Source organism: Petaurus breviceps, unplaced genomic scaffold, assembly GCF_028583685.1.
Source record: "Petaurus breviceps papuanus isolate PSGF00001 unplaced genomic scaffold, PetGlider_PUasm1.0 214, whole genome shotgun sequence".
Classification (NCBI taxonomy): domain Eukaryota; kingdom Metazoa; phylum Chordata; class Mammalia; order Diprotodontia; family Petauridae; genus Petaurus; species Petaurus breviceps.
The window spans coordinates 7,082,624-7,104,699 of record NW_027185863.1 but is presented as its reverse complement, the minus strand read 5'-3'; the positions used below and the strand labels follow the sequence as shown (position 1 = coordinate 7,104,699).

Genomic DNA, 22,076 nt, shown 5'->3' with positions numbered 1-22,076 from the left:
AAACAATTTAATATAGTATATTTCCAGAGGTCAGAATTTTGTAACTTTGTAGTGAATAGTTCCATCACAATACAAGATACAAACTTTCTTCTGATAACAGGGATAGCTATAGAACTTTAGTAAGTTGTTAAAACAAATACAGGATTGATTTCATCCAAGTTGCTTCAAAGTTGCCTATTTAAAACAGAAAGAAAAAGCTTAACAGTTTTTTAATTTAAAATGCACTACCTGTTAGTGGAGCCCCATGGTAATTTTGTGATCCCTGATACCCATCAGGCACTGAATCTGTTCCATAGGCTTCCGCAGGCCAACGGTGTGGAGACATAGTAGAATTACTGCTGTTTAGCTTCAACTCATGCATTTCTTTCTATTAAATGTAATTCAATCTGAATTAGTTCTCAGCTAGTTACTTAAAAGTATTAAAATTATCAGAACATCAGAAAAACAAATATTTAAAATCCATCAAATAGCTACATAAAATGTCCATTAGCAATATACTAATAATTACCTTTTTGAAGGGCTCTGGGTGCCAGATATTGATTTATGCCAGAAATTAATAGGTTCCTTTTTTAAAAAACTTACATGCTTTTGAAAGTCAGGTTCAAAGGTTTAAAGTGCTACTGGTGTGGGGTTTACTGTTCTACAGACAGCTTGGCAGTACAGTGGACAGAGTAATGGACCTGGAGTCTGGAATTCACATCCTGGCTCAGTCACTTACTTGCTATATGACCCTGGGCAAGTTGTTTGATTTCACTCAGTCTGTTTCCTCAACTATAAAATAGGGATAATAACAATACCTATCTCACAAGACTGTTGCAGAGAGAAAATCAAGATGATGTTTGTAAAGCTCTTTGAAATTCTTAAAGAGCTACATAAATAATGACAATTATAACAGCAAACAGTTCAATCAAGGTTGAGGTGCTATCATTATCCCTATTTTAAAGATGAGGAAGCTGAGACAGAAAGAGATTATATGACTTAGTAACTAGTGTCTAATATTTAATTCTGAACCCAGGTCTTCCTGATGTTAGGCTTAGCACTCTATCCACTCACTGTACCACTTAACCTAGCGCCTTTTAAAAAATTATACTCCAGGGTGGCTAGGTAGCACAGTGAATAGAGCACCAGCCCTTGAGACAAGAAAAGCAAGGCACTTTAAAAAACACTCTTTCATCTTTTCTCTTTTATATGAAGGCTACTATACTTCCTTTTATAACTGCTTTTAACATGGACAGTGATGCAAAAGTTTGGCAAAAAAACACCACTCAAACTTCTTATTAAATCCTGAAACTGATATAGGTTGGTACTACCTTCCCAGAAAAGCAAACTGAGGGAATGAAAATGCACTTTTTAAGAAAGAAAATGGAAATAATAAGAAAATAGCCAGTATAAAATACCTGGGTTGGTTTATTTTCTTCTTTTGGGGGGAGGGTAATGAAAGAAGGGACTGAACAGCCCTATGTTTTCATTCCTATAGGGGACTACCTGTGCAAAAATGCTCTCTATTAATGCAGATAAACCACCTGTTCTCCAACTTAATGTAAGAATGGTTAACCTGGCATCCGAACTTTTAAAAACATTTTCAAATCTGTTTCAATATAATTGGTTTGTAAACATTTATTTCATATATTTAAAAATATGAGAAGGCAACCAGGGGCTTCACCAGATAATCAAAATATAAATGACAGAGGAAAAAAAAGATTCAGTTCTCCTGCTTTTAGTAAGTTCCACGAGGGGCATTAATAGGTTTAAGTGAATTGCCCAATGTCATATACTTTTTAAAAATCAAACTATTAAACAAATTCACCTCAGTTTAAGAACTCTTCTAGATAGTATGAAAAAAGCACATGACTTGCCCGATATAGTATGAATTTTGAAAGTGGCTCACTCCTGTTGAGAGTATATGGGAAAAAGGACTCCAAGAGTACAGCTTTTTTTAAATTAAATTCAAAAATTTGGTTCCTAAGTACAGATGATACATCTATCCTTCCTTTTGGGAGAGATGTAAGAGAAATTGTATATACTAGACATGGTCATCTAGCAGAATCTGTTTTTTGGTTTTACCTAACAAAGAAGGGGTTCTGAGGGGGGGAGGAGGAGGAAATATCAATAATGTTCAGTGTGAAAAAAAATTAAGGCAACAATGAAACTTTCTTTTTAATTACAATCTTTTTTTCTTTGCTTTTTGGAGGGGAGGGCAATTGGGGTTAAATGACTTGCCCAAGGTCACATGGCTAGTAAGTGTTAAGTTCTGATGTTAAGTTCTCAGGTTCTCCTGACTCCAGGGCTGGTGCCCTATACACTGCACCATGTTAGCCACCCCTTTTTAAATTACAATCTTTCTTCAAGATATTTTTTGCAACTACTTTGTTAATGGCTTATAGTTAGAAAAACACTAGTCTTAAATTGGACTAAGACATATATAGTTTATTAAGTATAGTTTTTAAAAATATGCAAACAATGTATGCACTTTGACAAAACAAACTACAAATCACATGCAGATGCTGGTCCACAGCAATACAAGGTATCCATTCCTGCTCCATAAAAACTGGAAGGCATTTCATTTTTTTAACAGAATATCATCAAAAAATCATTCAAGGATCATGCTATATATAATCCTACTTTTTCAAAGTAAGAAATAATACTTTATTCCTATTATATCATTGCTTAATTTTTTCCTTCTCAAAGTCACTTAATCTCAGATGTTCCACAGATGAAATGAAAACCGAGAAGTAAACAATAGTTTGGAAAACACTAATCACCAAATCAAAATCACAAACCTAAGAAATATAAGTCTCTAAAACCAGAAGAGATCAAAAGAAGCTTCAAGTCCAGCTTACATGGACATTGAAAAGGGGATTTCTGCTATGGATAAGGATTAAATTGTAACTTATGATATCCTTCTGGATTACATTTTTTTTTCTTTTTGGAGAGGGGAAGAAAGGGGAATTGGGGTTAAGTGACTTGCCTAAGGTCACACAGCTAGTAACTGTTAGGTGCCTGAGGCTTGATTTGAACTCAGGTCCTCCTGATTCCAGGGCCAGTGCTTCTATTCACTGCACTACCTAGCTACCCCAGACTATAATTTTTTAAAAGGCACTAGGTTAAGTAGTATACTGAGTGGATTGAGTGCTAAACCTAACATCAGGAAAACCTGAGTTCAAAATTAATTAAATACTAGTTACTAAGTCATTTAACCTCTTTCTGCCTCAGCTTCCTCATCTTTAAAATAGGGATAACAATAGCACATCAACCTCACAGACTTGTAAATGAGGATAAAATGAAATAATATTATAAAGGACTTTGCAAGTTTTCAACTCCTATATAAATGCTAATCATAATCATCTTTATTTCCAGCAAGGAAAGTCACAGAATTTAAGCTAAAAGAAACATCATAGATCACCACATGCCAACAATCTCATTTTACATTTGAGGAAACTGAATTCTACAGAGGTTAGTGACCCACCCAAAGGCAGACCTCTTGACTCCCAAGCAAGTGCTTTAATCTCCATGCAACCTCAAACATTTGTTTCACTTCAAATATAGTGTTTAAAAAAGATTCCCAAACTGTTGAACTAATTCAAAGTAAAACTTTATTTCCATACTAGAAGGTTCCTGGGATGATTAAAAAAAATTTAAGAGAAAATTTCGTTTTACTTGTCACAACTATGAAAGTTTATCTCAACAGGCGAATTTTTAAAAAAGCAGTTAAATCTCCTTTATTCACGACAGTTATAACAACAGTGATGTACTGGCTGAGAGTTCCTTTCATGATCTAAACTCTAAAATAATTCTGATATTCCTTAACTTCCTCTTGGGAGTCTGCTTTGTCACGTTATTTTAAAGATGACATTATAGCTACTGTTTCCTGAAACACTAGCCAGTAACAAGTATCTGGCCAGTAACGAAATTCTGACCTAAACACTCTGTTTCAAACAACCTGTAAATAAATGCACAGAGTATGACTAAATTCCTATGCTACAATCACTTCAAGAAAATTTAGAAATTTACCTTAATGGCTTCTACTTGTTGGCAGATCATTTTCAATAAAGAATTTTGATCTTCTGCCCATCGAGGAGGAGTTTTAGGAGAAAACTTAAAAAAAAAAACAAAAACACAAATGTTTAGAGAGATCACCTATTACTTGATAAAAAAAACACTTTTTCTGGAAATCCCGGAGTCAAGATGGTGAAGTAGAAATAGGACCTCTTCCTGGCTCCAGTTTCCACCTTCCCCAATTAATGTAAAAGGGGACTCTGAACAAACTCTGGAGCTACAGAACCCACATAATGACACAGAGAAGCTAACCTCCCGTTGAGGACAGCCCAGCAGGCCGGCAGGAATCGGCCAGTGCAGCACTCTGGGAGGCGAGCCAGAGGTTTTAGCCCCAGGGCGGGCCTGACCAGCCACCAACTAGAGGGACTCCAGATCACCACCAATTGTGGCCATTTCCAGATTTATCAACACAAAGATGCGAAGGACAAAGTGAGAGGTCAGTGCAGTGTGCACTCTGGGACCCAGCAGTTAGGACTGCGTCAGGCCGGCGAGAAGCCGCTGAGATGCCTTGGCACAGCCGGCGCAATGTTGCAGCTTCAGCTCCTGGTCTGCAGACTGTAGGGGGACCAAGCAACCAGGCTGAGGGGTATTCACTCTTGCTTTAACCTGCTTGGATCTGGACTGCAGTCTAGGGTGGAGGTCCTGGGGTGTGTGACCAGCTTGCCAGAGTGTGTGGAGGCTTCAGAGAGGGCACCCAACTACCAGCAGCTAAGAAAGCCCAGCATTTGGGACAGAAGCTCCCCTGTCTGGTGGCAGAGTTCTACTGGGGCAAAAAGCCCAGGGATCAAGTGACTGAGGGGAGACATGACCAGGCAAAGAAAACAAAACAGACAGAAGAATCCAACATTACACTCCTATTTTGGGGGAAAAAGGATCAAAGCATGGAACAGGTGGAAGACAGTGAGGTCAGAACTCCTGCACCAAAAGCTTCAAAGGAAAGTATGAGCTGGTTACAGGCCATAGAGGACCTTAAAAAGCAGATAAGAGAAGTGGAGGAAAAACTGGGAAGAGAAAGGAGAGCAATGCAAGAAAATTACAAAATGAGAGTCAACAGCCTGGCTGAGGGAAAACACACCTTAAAAAACAGACTAACTCAAATGGCAAAAGAGGCTCAAAAAGGCAATGAGGAAAAGAATGCCTTAAAAAGCCAAATTTGCCAGATGGAAAAAGAATCTCAAAAGCTCACTGAGCAGAATCATTCCCTCAGATTTAGAATGGACCAAAAGGAAGCTAGTGCCATTAAGAGAAATCAAGAGGCTGTTAAACAGATCCAAACAAATGAAACAATAGAAGGCAATGTGCAATATTTCATGGGAAAAACCACTGACCTGGAAAATAGATCCAGGAGAGATCATCTAAAAATTATTGGACTACCTGAAAGCCATGTTCAAAAAAAGAACCTAGAAATCATCCTCCAAGAAATTCTCAAGGAAAACTGCCCTGATGTTCTAGAACCAGAAGGCAAAAAGAGAGGTTGAAAGAATCCACCAATCACCTCCCAAAAAAGATCCCAAAAAGAAAACTCCTAGGAATATTATAGCCAGGTTCCGGAATTCCCAGATCAAGGAGATATTACAAGCAGCCAGGAAGAAACAATTTGAATATTGCAGAAAAACAATCAGGCTAACACAGGATCTGGTGGCTTCTACACTGAGGGATCAAAGGGCTTGGAATATGATATTCTGGAGGGCAAAGGAGCTGGGATTAAAACCAAGAATCACCTACTCAACAAAACTGAGTATCATGTTTCAGGGGCAAATATGGTCATTCAGTAGAATAGGGGACTTTCAAGCATTCTTGATGAAAAAAACAGAGTTGAATAGAAAATTTGACATTCAGATACAAGAAGCAAGAGAAGCTTGAGAAGGTAAACAGAGAAAAGAAATGAGAAGCCACTTATCGAAGTTGAACTATTAACATTCCTACATGGAAAAACGATAATTGTAACTGATGAAACTTTTCTCAGTATGAAAATAGTTGAAGGAAATAGAAATATATATATGGCTATATTGGAGGGTATACAGGCATATGAATACATACATGAATGTGTGTATATATGATTACAGGTATACATAGATACAGGGCACAGGACCAATTTAATAGGAAGGGATGATACTTAAAAGGTAAAATAAGAGGTGAGAGAGGAATATAATGAGAGGAGATGGAAAGAGACAGAATGGGGTAAACTATCTCATTTAGAAGAGGCAAAGGAAAATGCTTACAATCAAGGGGAAGAATAGGAAGGCAAAAGGGAATAGGTCAGCCTTATTCTCATTGAATTTGGCTCGGGGAGGGAATGAAATACACACTAAATAGGGTATCTCACCCTACAGGAGAGTAGGGGAGAAGGGGATGATGGAAGGGAGGGCAGGCTGTTGGGGAGCGAAGTTGGAAGTACCCACTTTTGAAAAGGGACAGGATCAAAGTAGAGAATAGAACAAGTGGGAGGTGGGGTAGGAGGGAGGGAAATATAGTCAGTCTTTTACAATATATCTACTATGTTGGGCAGCTAGGTGGCACAGTGAGTAAAGCACTGGCCCCAGAGTCGAGAGGACCCAATTTCAGTTCTGGCCTGAGACACTTAACACCCACACAAAAATACTAGCCGTGTAACCTTGGGCAAGTTACATTGCCCTCCAAAAGGCAAAAAAAAAAAAATTATCTACTATGTTAATGTTTTGCATTAGCTACACATATACAACCTATACTGAACTGCTTATCTTCCCAGTAAGGATGGGTGGTAAGGGAGGAAGGGAATGAATCTGGAATTCAAAGTTTTAAAATCAAATGTTTAAAATTATATATACTATTGTTAATACTATTTTACATGTAATGAGGAAATAAGATATACAGGCACTGGAGCATAGAGATCCACTGTGCCCTACTAGAAAAGTCGAAGGGGGTATGGGAGAAAATATGGGAGAGAACAGATTGGAGGAGGGGATATCCTGTGGGATTGCTATTTTGGGGTGGTGGGTAGGGGAAAAACGGGGAGAAAATTTTTAACAAAATCTGGCAAAAATGAATGATGTAAATCAGAAGTTAATGAAGCATTTGAAAAATTAAAAAAAAAAAACACTTTTTCTTTGCTACATACCTTGTAACTTTTACTTGGTGACAAAGAAAATTTCGTTGGAGACGGTGTAGAATGTTTTATTTCAGAATCTATATTTCGGGGTGAACCATTTTTACAATGAGGACCTCCTTCACTATATTCCTCGAGTTCCTGCATTACTGAATTAAGCATCTCTTTTACAGACTCCAAAGGAACTGGAAGCTAAAAAAAAAAGACATAAATCAAGGACTTTGGTTTACAAATATTCCAAAGTAAAGACTGTACATTAAACAACAAATTTAATTATCTGTGATTTATAAATACTGAATTAAGCATCTCTTTTACAGACTCCAAAGGAAGTGGAAGCTAAAAATAAATGACATAAATCAAGGACTTTAGTTTACAAATATGCCAAAGTAAAGAATACTATGTGCATTAAAAAACAAATTTAATTATCTGTGATTTATAAATACCTATAAATTATATAGTTCTAACATTTTTCATCCTAATACTTATATCTGAAGAGATAGCAAGTAGTTAGATGACCCTGAAGGTCCTTTCCATCTCTAAATCTATGCCCCTGCTTCAGTCAACTCTAATATCTATACCAGCAGAATAATGACACTGGTAAAATAAGGATAGCATTACATAGGTGACTGGGGAGCTAGATGGCACAGTAGAGTACTGGACCTGGAATCAGGAAGACTCATCTTCATGAGTTCAAATCTGGCCTCAGACACTTGTACTAGCTGTGTGACCCTGAGAAAATCACTTGACCCTGTTTGCCTGTTTCCTCATCTGTATAATAAGCTGGAAAAGGAAATGGCAAATCATTCCAGCACCTATGCCAAGAAAACCCCAAACAGGGTCACAAAGAGTCAGAGATAACTAAAACAACTGCATGACGACAAGAAAAGATAATTAGATGCTCATCAAGTCTAACCCCCTCACTTAACAGATGAGAAAAGTGATTCTCAGAAAGTGAGGAAAGCATGTAAAGCAGAAAAAGAGATGGATGAGTCAAAAGATATGGTAAAATGCCAGGTCTGCCATTTATTTACCAATGTGCCATTATTTATAAGATACCTAAACCTCCTTTGGACTCAATTTCCTCATTCTTTCCACTTTGTATTCTATGATTCTATATTATTCATCTATGTTACATAGCACATTAAGTGACAGAGGTAAGTCTCTTATGCCCTGGTTTTTTCCAAGTTCCAGACCAGGACTCAGTAAAACTTCAAGAAGATGCCTGCAACATTATTTTTGCTGTTTATTAAATACTGTCACTTGATCTCGTGAAAACCCACAATTTTTAATTCTCACCTCCTTTTCCTGTACTGAATAAACTGGTCTTATTTTTAGTTATACAGAGTATTCACTTCTCTCTGTAAACGAACTGCCTTTGAAAGCACATTCTATATATTCCACTATCAAAAATATACAAACTGTTTGGCTTTGACAGAGCAAAAGAAAATAAATTCTGGTGTGAAAAGAAAAAGTGTGGTGAAAAGAAAAACTAACTACAAATACAAAGTAGCAACAAAATTTTTCTAGCATTAGAAAAGAATGAAATTAATTCTAAAGAATCTAGGTGGGGGCGGCCAGGTGGCTCAGCGAGTAAGAACACCAGCTCCAGTGTTGGGATGACCTGGAGAACGAATCTGGGCTCAGATACTTAGCACCACACCCAGAAATAATAACTGGCCATGTAACTTTAAGCAAGTTACTTAACCCCGATTGCTTTAAAAAAAAAAAAAAAGAATCTGAGTGCCAACTATGTGCCACAAACTGTGCTAGATGGTAGTGAGTGAGATAGTCTCCACCCAAGATGCTAACAGCCCAATACAACATGTTCACCTTAATGAATACAGGATATATTAAAAATACCCACTAATTTGGAGCACTGGTCACTAACAACTGGAAAAAACAGAAAAGGTCTCTTGAATGAGTCTGTATTTCAACTGAGCTTTGAAGGAAAAAAGGATTCCAAGATTTAATTGTGCCAAAGAAAAGCATTCCAGGCCCGGGGAACAAGTTGTGCAAAGAAGGTATGGAGGGAGAAGATGTAATGTCATTTACACAGAAGAAAAAGTCATATACATAATGAAAATAACGTTTTCAAGAAACTGAATCACTAAGTGACTACCTGAGAAATTTACCCAAATCTTTGAACAATGCTTCTGACTAAAATGTTATCCAATCTACTAGAAATCAATACTTTCCCCATATACTTTACAAGCATAAAGAGTTAATAACTTCTTTGATAGACTGGACTCTTCTCAGCAATGCAGTGATATAAGTCAATCCCAAAAGACTCATGATGGAGAGAAATATGTGCATCCAGAGAAAGAACTAGAAAGAACTAAGATTCTATCCAGGTGGAAGCAAAATACCTGATCTTTTTCCTTCTCTTATTTGGTTTTATGTCCTCTTTACCATTTTTCATTCCAGGTGATACAATCCGTCCTTATAACCTGACTAATGTATAATGTGAAAGTATTTACAGATCCTATACTTGACTATAAGCCACCATGGGGGGGAGTGGAGGGAGGGGGACAAAATGTGAAACTCAAGAAATTGTGGAATTGAATCCTGTAAACTAAAAGGAAATAAACAAATTAATAAAAAAAAGACATAAACAAATTTTAAAAAAAGTTAATAACTTCACCCCACACAAATGAAACTTACTTTACAAAGTCTAAAGCAACTAAGCAATTGTTATTTAAATTAAATGAGTTCCGGTGAAAGCTGCAGCTGACATTTTTACTGTCCTTCAAACTACAGAACTTACTGCAAGTATAGGAAGCATTAGCAACACAAAATTAGGGGTACAAGAAGAGCAACATCTCTCTGTGCTCAAAGAAGAGACGCTATGACTGGAAGCACAATGGCTGTGAGGGTCAAAGAAAATCGATTTTCAAAAATGAATAAACAAACAAGTAAATGGCCAAGGCCACAAAGAAAACTGCCGTGAAGCTGGAACATATCAAGCTCAAGAACATATCCTCTTGCAGGTCTAAAGGGATGCTGGCTCCTGTGAAATGTAAGCATTTTGAACTGAAGACAAAAAGAGAAAGGCCAAGTGGTTCAGTTCTAAGCTTGTTTTTATTTCAGTTACAACAAAATATGAAGCTACAGTACTTAAACATTCCTTAGTGTCATATTTACTATTTTGAAAAGCAATAGGCTTGAGTAAAGCACACCCCATACAATTTAAAATTTATCCAAAAATTGATGTTTGAAAGATCTGGCCAAATGTTCAATTACTTACTTCAATCGTACTAATCATATTAAAATATGTATTTTCTACTGAATCTTAGTTCAAAATCTTTTCTTTAGAAAGCCCAATTGGGGATTTCTGGGAGGCCTTGGTTGTTAGTAGTATTGTTAAAAATCAGTTACTGACAGCATATGTACCAAGAGAAACTGGACATAAGGAATAGAAAAACAGAATATTAAAGGACAGCTAACACTAACATACAGACTTTTAGCAAATCAGTAGTGAATTCATCACTCTCAAGGGTTGCCCTGTTTCAAAATATGAAGTTTCCTATAGGTACTGAAGTTAAATAATCCTCTGTGGAGAACTAAGTAGCAGTAAGTGAAATGTCTAGTCATTAAAAAGATGCCCTGTTATTTGAGAACTCATTTTAATTGTTTCAAAAGGTGGTGGGAATGACAACTATTTAAAAGAAAATAAACTGTAATAGTGAAGACTTGAATGGAGGTCATTAAATCTATGGTGTAACTGTATTTTATATGGTGGTTATTTGTCCTGTCATACCCATGCTGAGTTATTGCTTTATGATAACAAGATATCCATCTTAAACTTTGCATCTTCCCCAAGTGCCTGGTATAGTGCTTTTCACACAAGAGATGTTTAATACATTTTTGAGTCTTGCTAAAGCAAAAAATTAAATTAGTAGTTAGTTCTTTTAGTAATTACTGAACATTACACCTCAAGGCTAGGAACATGCCAAACTACTGGATACTTGAGAAGAAAATAAGGAGTTAAAACACTATACCAAAAATAAATTACTGCCTCACCTTCTTAGCTACAGCAGGATCTGTGCAACTTTCATCTGAAATTTTAATTAAGTAGTCTCTAGTTTTCCTCAAGCAGTTTTTGCATTCTTCTCGTTCTTCTGGAGAAAGGGCATCATTCTCAATGTCTTCTGCTTTCCTATGAAAAATCTATAATAAAAAGTTGTGATTTTATGAAGCAGAACTTTTTTAAAGTTAAACTGAAGCATTACACAAAGTTGAATACTTACCAGGGCAAGATTCCAATAGGAAACAACATTTTTTATAGCTCCAAATGCTGACATTGCATCTTCAGTTTTCCCATCCACTGCATCTAACATAGCAAATGTTATGTGTGCTTCCTCCTCATATTCGCCAACTTCAGATGCCTAAAGAAATGGAATTTAAGACTGTCAGATTCAGTTTACTGACATTTTTACTATAAATTTGAAAATTAACTGGTTAACACAAATTAATTTAAGTCTACCTAGTTTTCTCAGTATTATCATTACTAGTGTTATTTTTTAGAAAATACAAGTAGACTAGATACAGGCTCTGTCTTTATGTAAATTATCATCATTGTAGTTCAGTGGGGAAAAAAAAATACCACTAATTATTGAACAGATTACAACTTCTCTGCACTCAGGCATTTTCTCAGCTGTAAAATGGAATACACATTTCTCCCTTAAGTTCTCAAGTTTATGCTACAGTACCTGAATATCTGCACTATGAAAATGTTTGAAGAGAGGATCGATGGGTTCAGGAATATTACTCTTTTTTTTAATTGTCTTCAATAATGGCAAAACTTTCTTCCAATAGTGAACACTTCTTCCTATGTATTCCCGCTGATCATAAAAGGAATTAAGTCCACTGCCCTAAAATGAATGACATTATAGTAAAATGATAATTTTTACAGTACATATACTATCCAACATTAAAATTTACCTAGTTCAAACATGCCTCAAAATAATTGTCACTGAATCTTAAAATAAAGCAAGTAAAAATCTGATAGGTCATCCACTACTATCTCCCATCCAGTGAAGGAATTCCCTGTATAATATCTCTCACAGATGGTCAGTCAGTCTCTGTTGAACCAGTTCTAGTAACAATAAACTCACTACCTCACTATTGTTTTTAATCAGCTCTGAATAAGGTCTTTATATTGAATCAAAATTTCTTTTCCTTTAACTACTACTTACCAGTCTAAACTGCCCCCAAAAGAGTAAAATCTTATTGCTTTCCTCTTTCGAGCTCTTCTAATAAATATTATTCCCTATTCATTCATCCCACCAGCCTCCTCTTTTTCAGAATATCAGTCTCAAGAGTCTAAGTATTCTTTTATATAATACTAACTTTATAAAAAAGAGAGAAAATTTCAAGCAACATGACCTAATCAAGATACCACTCCGTTCAGAATTTTCAAAGTATCAACTAGATATCTATGTTTTCTTTTAAGATTTAAATTAAGAAATAAATCTCTTCAAAGAAAATATTTAAGCAACTTAAGAACTTACTGTTTTCTGAAGACTTTTTGCCCAATGTACAAGCATAGCAGGTTGAAGACCATGTTTGCCTTGACCCCTTAGTGTGTTTATTTCATGCTGAACTAGAAGGCGCAACTTTGCTGAGGTTCCAGACCTTTAAAAAAAAATTTATTAAATAAAAGGACTATACATAAACATTACATGAATTTGAAGCGTATAATTTTTAGAATTCAGAACCTTCACAACAGCTGAATGATGTAGGTCAAAAGCTGTATGTACTTATTTCTAATAAAAAAGTATTCTGGGGTTAGTACTTACACAGCTTTTCTGTGAATAAGATTATAAGCCGCATCCCACCAGGATTTTTGTCGATCTGTACAAAGCTGTTTACATACAGGTAGTGGCAAGCATGGAGGTTGATGTGAATTGTAGTGAAAACTGGATTTCTCTTGTAATTGTAAGTAGCTGGTAAATATCACCCCAAGTAGAAATACCTGTTTTCATTTTTAAAAAGAATAATTAAAAAAAAAAAGAATAACTACTTCGAAGCTAAGAGAACCTTTCCAACTCTAATTTGATTCTTTAAAATCTTACTTACTTCAAGATCTAATAAACAAATTGACTCAGGAGCATTAGTTTCAAGTCTTGAGGTTTCTTGTGGCAAATGATGAAAAAGCTGTTTTAGCCATTTTCGGATTGCAGGTAAGGTAGACAATGAACTCCACTGTAACCCAAGCCAAGTGAGGTGCTGTAGGCTCCCATTATGTGCTCGAATAGCCCCTATGAAGGTAACCATTAGTGAAAAAAAATTTCAATTCTAAAAGTTTGGATCCATTTTGCTTGCACAGTCCAGTGATTTTCATTTCCAAAGATATTTTCCTTCAATATATTTCAGAAAAGTACTTGAAGCAAATGCCTATATTCCCTATGAAGACAGATTTTTCTACCTCATTAAAGCTTTAAAAACTGTTTGATCATATCAAACACATGAATATCCCAAACTACTAGTAAAAGCAAAATGATTTGATAAAAAATGATACTAAGGGGCGGCTAGGTGGCGCAGTGAGTAAAGCGCTGGCCCCAGAGTTGGGAGGACCCCAATTTCAGTTCTGGCCTCAGACACTTAACACCCACACAAAAATACTAGCCATGTAACCTTGGGCAAGTTACTTTACCCCAATTGCCCTCCAAAAAAAAAATGATACTGAAAGATTAAAGCAATGATCAAAATCTTAACAAGATGAAGTTAAAATGGAAAATTTAGATAAAAGGTAGTAAATGTACATTTTCTAAAATAGAGTACAGGCTGAAGAAGACAACACAAAAATAAAAATTTTTATACTTAGACTTCAGTTTAAAAGCCTTTACAAAGGCTTTTCCCCCAAAATAACAAATGGGTGGGGTGAATATTGAGAGTATTATATCCATATGGCAGATAAGGAAACTGAGAAGAGTTTAAATAGCTTAGCCAAGACCACACAGTGTGTGATCTTGTATAGAGCCAGGGTACTGACTCCCAAAACATTTTTCCACTACTATCAAGATTCTTAAACTTTTTCCCATCATAGATGCCTATTTGCCAGTCTGGCAAAGTTCATGCAAGCCTTCCCAAGACAATGCATTTAATGTATTTTTTTTTTAAGTTATATACATATATACATACGCACACACACATACATACATATATATATATACATATATACATATATATATATATATATATATATATATATAGGATTAGAAGGGAAACCAAATGTACTGAAAGCTATCAAAATAGTTAAAAAAAAAAAAAAAGCTTACACATTCCAAGAGCCCTTGTACTATATTGTGAGGTTTTTAACATGCAAACATTTCTTAAGTGGGTGTTTTTTTTACCATATCTTACCAATATCGTATCTAGCCAGTTCTTCAGGTTCTGGGGTTTGTGTGCTAACATTTCTGATATCATCACTACCCAAGAATGATTTATCTTTAGGTGACTGACTATCAAACAAGGCATCATACAAAGCAGACTGTCCACTCTTATTGGCAAATGATTCCACAACCTCTTTTAAGAAGTCTTGCTTGCCACGACTTAGATTCAGCAGCATATGTCCTGTAACAGACACATGTTAAACAATTATTCACAAAAATCAAGAGTTTAGGCATATTAAATTTCCTTACATTTCCCCATAATATTTTCTTTCAAAGAAAATATGGCAACTGATATTCAGATCTTATTTTTTCATTCAGATCTAAGTTCCAAACTTAGAATAATATTTTATATCATGAATTTTAAGATATTTGACAGTACCTGAATAGGTATCAACAGCAGAGAGTTTTCAAGAGAATATTTGAAAATGATTGAAAAGTACCATTTTAAGGGGTGGCTAGGTGGTGACACACTAGCCATGTGACTTTAGGCAAGTCACTTAACCCCAATTGCCCTCCAAAAGGCAAAAAAAAAAAGTACCATTTTATTTTCAGGACTGAAAGGAAAAGTCTTAACTATAGGGCTTAAACAGTTACAGGAAAAAGTCAAGTAGCTAAAGAAGACCTACTTAACTAGTCTAATGGCAGGGAATCCTCCTGCTGTTCTTTTGGGCATAAAGTTTAACACTCATATGGCAGTTGTGGCTTTCATTACCATTTGTGTGTATGTCTTCTCTTTCTTGCCAGACTGTAAGCTCCTTGAGGTAAGTAAAGTCATAATATATATTAGGATCTCACACACAACTAAGTCTCTTTTATGCAAAGGTTTTCAAATATTTGCTAAAGGAAAGAATGAATCGATCTGTGATTCTCACAGCATTTTATGCATACTTCTCCCAGGAAACTATCGTGCACTATAGCTACATATGTATCCAATCACACCGGTAAAGTGAACAATAAACAAAACTCTGCTATTACCAGTCTGACTCAGACGATCATAGGCCATCATTTCCAACAAATTTTGTCCAGCATTTTCACCTTTCATTACTTTAGTCTTTGGTCTTGGAACCTGATGAAAAATATGAAAAATCAGAATAATATATATTTTCTTCTGTAAGACAATTCACAGGTTGAAGATAAAGAAATGGTATAGAACATAATATTGTACATACATTTTAAGTACAGATAAAAAAATAAAGACATTCTAAATAAGTTTCTGAAATTTGACTATACAGTATATTGAAAGATACTGTCTATCCTAAAAATACAGAATTATTTAACTTAATTAACACTGAAAAACATTTAAAGTATCTTAAGGAATTCTCTTTCACCACAGACATTCAATTTAACTTTGAATACAAATGTTCCTGGGGGTGAACCATTTAAAAAAAATATTGCAGACAGACTTTAGCAGCATAAATACCGAATTGCTAGATGTTCCTACCACCTTTATAAAAGTTTTAATTAGAATACACAGAATAGCATACTGAACAGAGAGCCGGCCTTAGGGCCATTAAAATATGGGTTCAAGGCCCACCTCTGACTCATACTGGCCAGTGACACTGGTTGAGTCACCTACCTCTCAGGGCTCTGGACAACTAAAACTAATGCGTATAGAAAGCTGTTCCTACTTCCTTAAGTAGGTAAAGTTTCCTCAAACCATGTCTCAACCATATTTAGAATAAGCCAGCTTTTGTTAATGGGAAAAAAAATGCAAACAGCTAGAAACAGAAAATTAGTAGGAAGCTATTTCTTTTAAAATGTTAAAATTATTTTAATTTTCAATATTAAATTCCCTCCAACACCTCTGTAACCCCTTGAGAAGGCAAAAAATGCAATATTCATCATACATGTGAAGTCATGTAAAGCATATTTCCATATTATCCATATTGCAAAAATTAAATAAATAAAAGGCAGGAAAAATTAAGAGAGTGAAAACAATGTTTCAATCTGCATTCAGACTTCATCAGTTTTCTCTCTGGAAGTGGATAGCATTTTTCCATCATGAGTCTTCGGGAACTGTTTTGGATCACTATACTGATCAGAGCAACCAAGTCTTCCACAATTTATCAGTTACAATATTGCTGCTCACTTCATTTTGCATTACCTCATATAAGTCCTTCCAGGTTTTTATGAAACCATCCCCTATGTTATATGTTATTTATTTCAGTACAACAGTATTCCATCACAATCACATACCACAACTTGGTAAGTCATTCCCCAATTGATGGTCATCCCCCCTCAATTTCCAATTCTTTGCCACCACAAAAAAAGCTTCAATATTTTTTACATATTTGGGATACAAACCTAGTAGCTGTATTGTTAGGTCAAAGGGCATGAACAGTTTCATAGCCCTTTGGGCATAATTAAAAAATGGTTCGACTAGCTCATAACTGTACCAACAGTGCATTTGGTGTCCCTATTTTTCCACATCTTCTCCAACACACTGTCATTTTCCTTTGCCATGTTAGTCCATCTGATAGGTGTGAAATAGTACCTCAAAAGCTGTTGTAATTTGCATTGTTTTAATTATCAATGAGTTAAGAGTCTTTTTTCATATGACTGGTGTTGATAATTTTGATTAGCATACTACTTCTTAAAGAGGAAGTATGCACCTAGTGAAAATAAACATCGAAAACTACTGTCAAGGGGAGGCTAGGCGATGCAGTGAGTAGAGTGCCAGCCCCGGAGTCAGAAGGACCTGAGTTCAAATCTGGCCTCAGACACACAGACACACACACACACACACACACACACACACACACACACACACACACACACACACACACACACACACACACACTAGCAGTGTGACCTTGGGCAAGTTACTTAACCCCCATTGCCCTCCAAAAAGCAAAAAAAAACAAAAAACCTGTCCTACTACTCCAGACATCCACAAATAAGGACTCAAAGCCAGAGCATAGGGAAAAGCAGCAATTTTGCTATTTTCCAAGTGGTTGTGGCTTTTCTAACTGTAAAGCACAGCCATCACACAGCAATTGTTCCTTCTGCAAATGTATAGCTTCACCATTATGTCAGATATAGGAAGTCATTCATAGTCTGAGTTACTTGAATGGTTCTTGCCTTCTAGTAAAACTACTCATTTCCAGTTACCCACCCCCCACCCCCACAAAAAAATAAATAAGTCTAAGTTTCACTGGGTATTCAAGGTCTTAGGATACAGGAACCCAAGCCTTGAACAGACCACACTCAAAGGTAAGCATGTGTATATCAGTCAGTCTTTAACTATTAAACCTCTAAGATCACTTCAGATGTAGGAATGAAAAAAATAATGTATGAAGAAATGAGAACTTTTATCTACAGACTTGCTTCAAAGGTATTCATTTACCTGTAAATCATAAGCTAAACAGAAATGACATACTTAAAGTACAAGTAAAAACAAAGAACCCATTACTTTTCCTGTTAACATAAAGCCAATCCTCATGCTTTACCAATTCTACAAAAATTAAACTTTATTAGAAATCAGTCAAGATTTCCAGAGGTCATACTTATAAAAATGGAAATTATCCATCTTATACATTTCCTCCACCCATACCCCTCAATATTGTATGGAAGTGGACTTGGGGACTTAAAAACCATGCCACTACTAGAATAGGTTACAATTCTATGTCCAGTGGCTGAAGGTGGCTGATCAACAGATTAATGAATTTTTCAATGTCATCCCTCCTAAATATCTAAGTGACACAGAATTTAAAAATTTGTGGACAATGAGGGGATCAATTCATAGTTATGAAATCATGGGTCACTGAAGCAATATTCAGTTATTTTAGTCTTTACATTTAGTCATCAAGACTGAGTAAATAAGTAGCAGACAGTGAGGTTCTAAAAAAGTTTTTTTCTTTTCTTATGACTGTTTTATTGTTTCTCAATGTCTCAAGGAGCTTCACTTGTCCAATTCTAATTTTTAAGGAATTATTTTCTTCTGTGAGCTTTTGTACCTCTTTTACCATTAGGCCAATTCTGTTTTTATAGGTATTATTTTCTTTCATATCTTGTGTACCTCTTTTACCAAGCTGTTAATTCTCTTTTCATACTTTTCTTGTATCATTTTCACTTCTTTTCCCAATTTTTCCCTACCACTCATCTCTTTAACTCTTCCAATTCTTGTTGGGCTTGGGTTCAATTAGCATTTTTTTCTCCTTTAAAGGCTTTGCTTATAGCTATTTTCACATTGTTGTCTTATTCTGAGTTTATGTCTTGATCCTTCCCTGTCCCCATAGTGGCTTTTTATATTGCATTTTTTTTTGGTTGCTCATTTTTCTAGCCTATTTCTTGACTTTGAACTTTATGTTAAAGTTGGGCTCTGCTCACTTGGGGGTGAGGAAGCATTGTCCCAAGCTTCAAGGTTTTTTCATGCTGCTGTTTTCTGAGCATTTTCTGGGGTTTGCCACTTTTCAGTGCTTCTAAAGTACTATTATTCTGGGAGGTTTTCCTGGTCTGCGCTTCCAGTCTTTAGCCAATAAGAGTCCCTTGCTACTCTACAGCTACAAGTGATAATATTCCTCCCTACACTAAAACTGCAACCAGGGTCCCTATTTCCTTTTAACTATACTCCTCTGTGCCCTAGAATTTCGACCCAGAACCGTATATGGGCGATGGAGTAGCCAAACAGTGCCCCGTCCTGTGTCAGTAAGCTCAGGGTTCCCTGTAATCACTTTCTGATCAACTGCCCACTCCCCTCGGTAGCTGAAGCTCCCAAAACTGCTGCAGCAACTACTACAGCCACCTCCAAGGCCCACTTCTGGTGTGGCTACCATAAGCACTCCAGAAAACGCCCACCACAGTCATCACAGACCTGTCCTACTGACCTCCTAAGTCATCCTGAGCTGGAAAAATGCCTCACCCAGACCTTCTGTCAGCTATGCTGCTCCAGAGTTATATTTGATGTATTATTTTTAAGTTGTTTGGAGGGAAATGCTGGGTTGTTACCCCTACTCTGTCATCTGGTTTTTAATCATATATGAAATACATTATAGAAGTTCACTACTTAAAGAAACAATGAGGTTAATACTTTTGTCAAGGGAAAAAATGTTCTCTATGCTAATAATCAGTTCCTAATTTATCTCTCTTTTCTAATTCTGGCCATTCCCTTATTTAACCTTCTTAACATGAGGCATAACTAGGGTATGTGTGTGATCCAACTGGGTGAAATGTACACCTAATTAAACTGAATGCTACTTACCTGAAATGCTATGAGATAGCATAAGGCTGCCAATTCAGACAGAGCTCTCCATTGTACCTCACTGTGCTGAGCCATTTTCAAAAGCAGAGTGCCAGCATGCATGTAGAAGTGACCTTTCATTTCAAGGAAAGTAACTGATAGCTCATCATTCCCACTCATAAAAGATTTCACAGACTGAAGTGCATCATCAAAACTACAACACAAAAATGTTGCAAAGAAAAGCAGTCAAAAGTTACTGAACTGAGTGCATAATCTACAGCTTTGTTATCAAATGGATAACGTTATTTCACAACAAAAAGTAAAAGTTTTTTTAAAAAAACTAAAAGTTAAGAAATAACCCTTGGGAGAGGTGGAGGTCATGGGAATAGGTTAAATGATACACCCCACCACTACCACCACCACCAAAAAGGAAGAAAAGTGAAACAGTGAAAATTTTTTAAAAATACACAGCAGAAGGAACTTCAGACAGGGACACAAACCAGCGGAGTAGTTCTGATCTTACTCTTAATTTATTAAAAATTTAATTTATACTTCTCCAAAGAAATATTTATGTTTTTATATGTACAATTTCAAAAACAACTCTTTTACTGATTTTGTATGTAGAAATAGTCTATTGGTGTTTGTCAAATTCCCTCTCCCTCTCTTACCAAAAAAAAATTGGGGGAAAAAAGAATCCTTCAAATAAGGATATAAATCAAACTGTGATTATCCTTATCACAAGTTTTTACAAATTACTATATAACCCAACCACATACATTTTGCTTTTGAAGATGAAGAACAATACTGACAATCACAGTTCAACTCAATTTGTCATCTTGGGTCAACTAGGGCCCATTTCCTACTCTACAAAAAGAGGGAGCCGGTTTCCAGAATCATATTGCCAAGCTAGATCTATGATCTATAAACATCACCAACCTTTCTGTTTATTTAAATACTTGTTTGAAACAAGTTTTATTGTGCTTACATCCTCAGGTCCCACCAAAAAAAAAGCTGAACCCTACACTGAGACTCGGCTACTGGGGAAAATAGATCATTGCAAAATACCTGAAAAACATGAAATCTATTAGAAAACTAAAAATGTTCCTTTCCTTAAGGATGTTGGTTTTGTTAACTATGCTACTCTAAAATTAGATTTGATGTTATTATTTTTAAGTTGTTTGGAGGGAAGCAAAAAGCAAGGCTGTCCATCCTTAGCCCTTTGCGGCTAGGTGGCGCAGTGAATAGAGCACTGGCCTTAGAGTCAGGAGGACCTGAGTTCAAATCCAGCCTCAGACACTTAACACTTACTAGCCGTGTGACCTTGGGCAAGTCACTTAACCCCAATTGCCCTACTTTCCCCCCTCCAAAAAGCTAAAAAAAAAAAAAAAGACACAGAATAGGCCAGGGTAGGGGACATGGCGGGGGGGGGGGGGGGGGGGAGCAGAAGGGTGGCTCAGTATTCAACTGCCTTTCAGTTCCTTCAGGTTTTTTATAATGCACTCATTTAGTCTGAAGTGTTATGAATTCCCAGACAAGACATACATATACATACTCAAACAAAACTAAATCCTAGTCAAATAATTTTTAATAGTTCACCAAAACACTAACTCTACTCAAGCTTATCTTGGCATATATGTGCCCGGCTTCTCAAAAGCTGCAGCAGCAGAGGCAGAATTCTGGCAAGTTCTACCAAGATGGAAAGGGTTAATTCTGGAAAGGCTTACTAACAGGCTGGTCAATTTCTTCCTCAGGAACTAACAGGTTATGCTTTAAAATTAATGACAGTCTAAGCAACAAGAAATCCCTTTATGGTACTATAATTGCCTGTCATAACTGTTTTAGGCAAACAAACATGAAGAAACTAGAATTTATGAGTATGACCAACTCCCCATGGGGGAACTCCTTCCACCAATGTGGTTAGCAATCTGTCCATGACTTAGCAGATCATTAATACCAGGGAGCTGTCTGAGGTAAGATGACTAGTCCAGATCATATAATAAAAATAATTTGATAAGTGAAATCAACATACATTGAAAATACCAGATCCAGGGGTGGCCAGGTAGCACAGCAAGTAAGAGCACCGGCTCCAGTGTTGAGAAGACCTGGAGATCGAATCTGGGCTCAGACACTTAGCACCCACCCAGAAACACCTGGCCGTGTAACCTTGAGCAAGTTACTTAAGCCCAATTGCTTAGGGGCGGCCAGGTGGCTCAGCGAGTAAGAGCACCGGCTCCAATGTCAGGATGACCTGGATCAAATCCGGGCTCAGATACTCAGCACCACAGCCAGAAATAACTGGCCGTGTAACCTTGTGCAAGTTACTTAACCCCGATTGCTTTAAAAAAAAAAAAAAAAAAGAAAA

At 36.4% G+C, this 22,076-nt stretch overlaps 1 protein-coding gene across 2 annotated transcripts in view; it reads right to left on the bottom strand.

Moving 5' to 3' along the window:
* Positions 1-22,076, bottom strand: part of LOC138165729 (E3 SUMO-protein ligase RanBP2-like) — a 77,155-nt gene that overhangs the window by 22,237 nt on the left and 32,842 nt on the right. For both annotated transcript variants that reach the window (XM_069094014.1, XM_069094015.1), the window contains exons 7-18: positions 19,736-19,928; positions 15,511-15,601; positions 14,507-14,716; positions 13,220-13,401; positions 12,940-13,115; positions 12,652-12,775; positions 11,851-12,012; positions 11,389-11,526; positions 11,162-11,308; positions 7,154-7,333; positions 4,012-4,095; positions 229-367 (exon numbers count right to left, since the gene is read on the bottom strand). In XM_069094014.1, the coding sequence (XP_068950115.1) occupies positions 229-367; positions 4,012-4,095; positions 7,154-7,333; positions 11,162-11,308; positions 11,389-11,526; positions 11,851-12,012; positions 12,652-12,775; positions 12,940-13,115; positions 13,220-13,401; positions 14,507-14,716; positions 15,511-15,601; positions 19,736-19,928 (1,826 nt within the window). The remainder of the gene's footprint in view (positions 1-228; positions 368-4,011; positions 4,096-7,153; positions 7,334-11,161; positions 11,309-11,388; positions 11,527-11,850; positions 12,013-12,651; positions 12,776-12,939; positions 13,116-13,219; positions 13,402-14,506; positions 14,717-15,510; positions 15,602-19,735; positions 19,929-22,076) is intronic.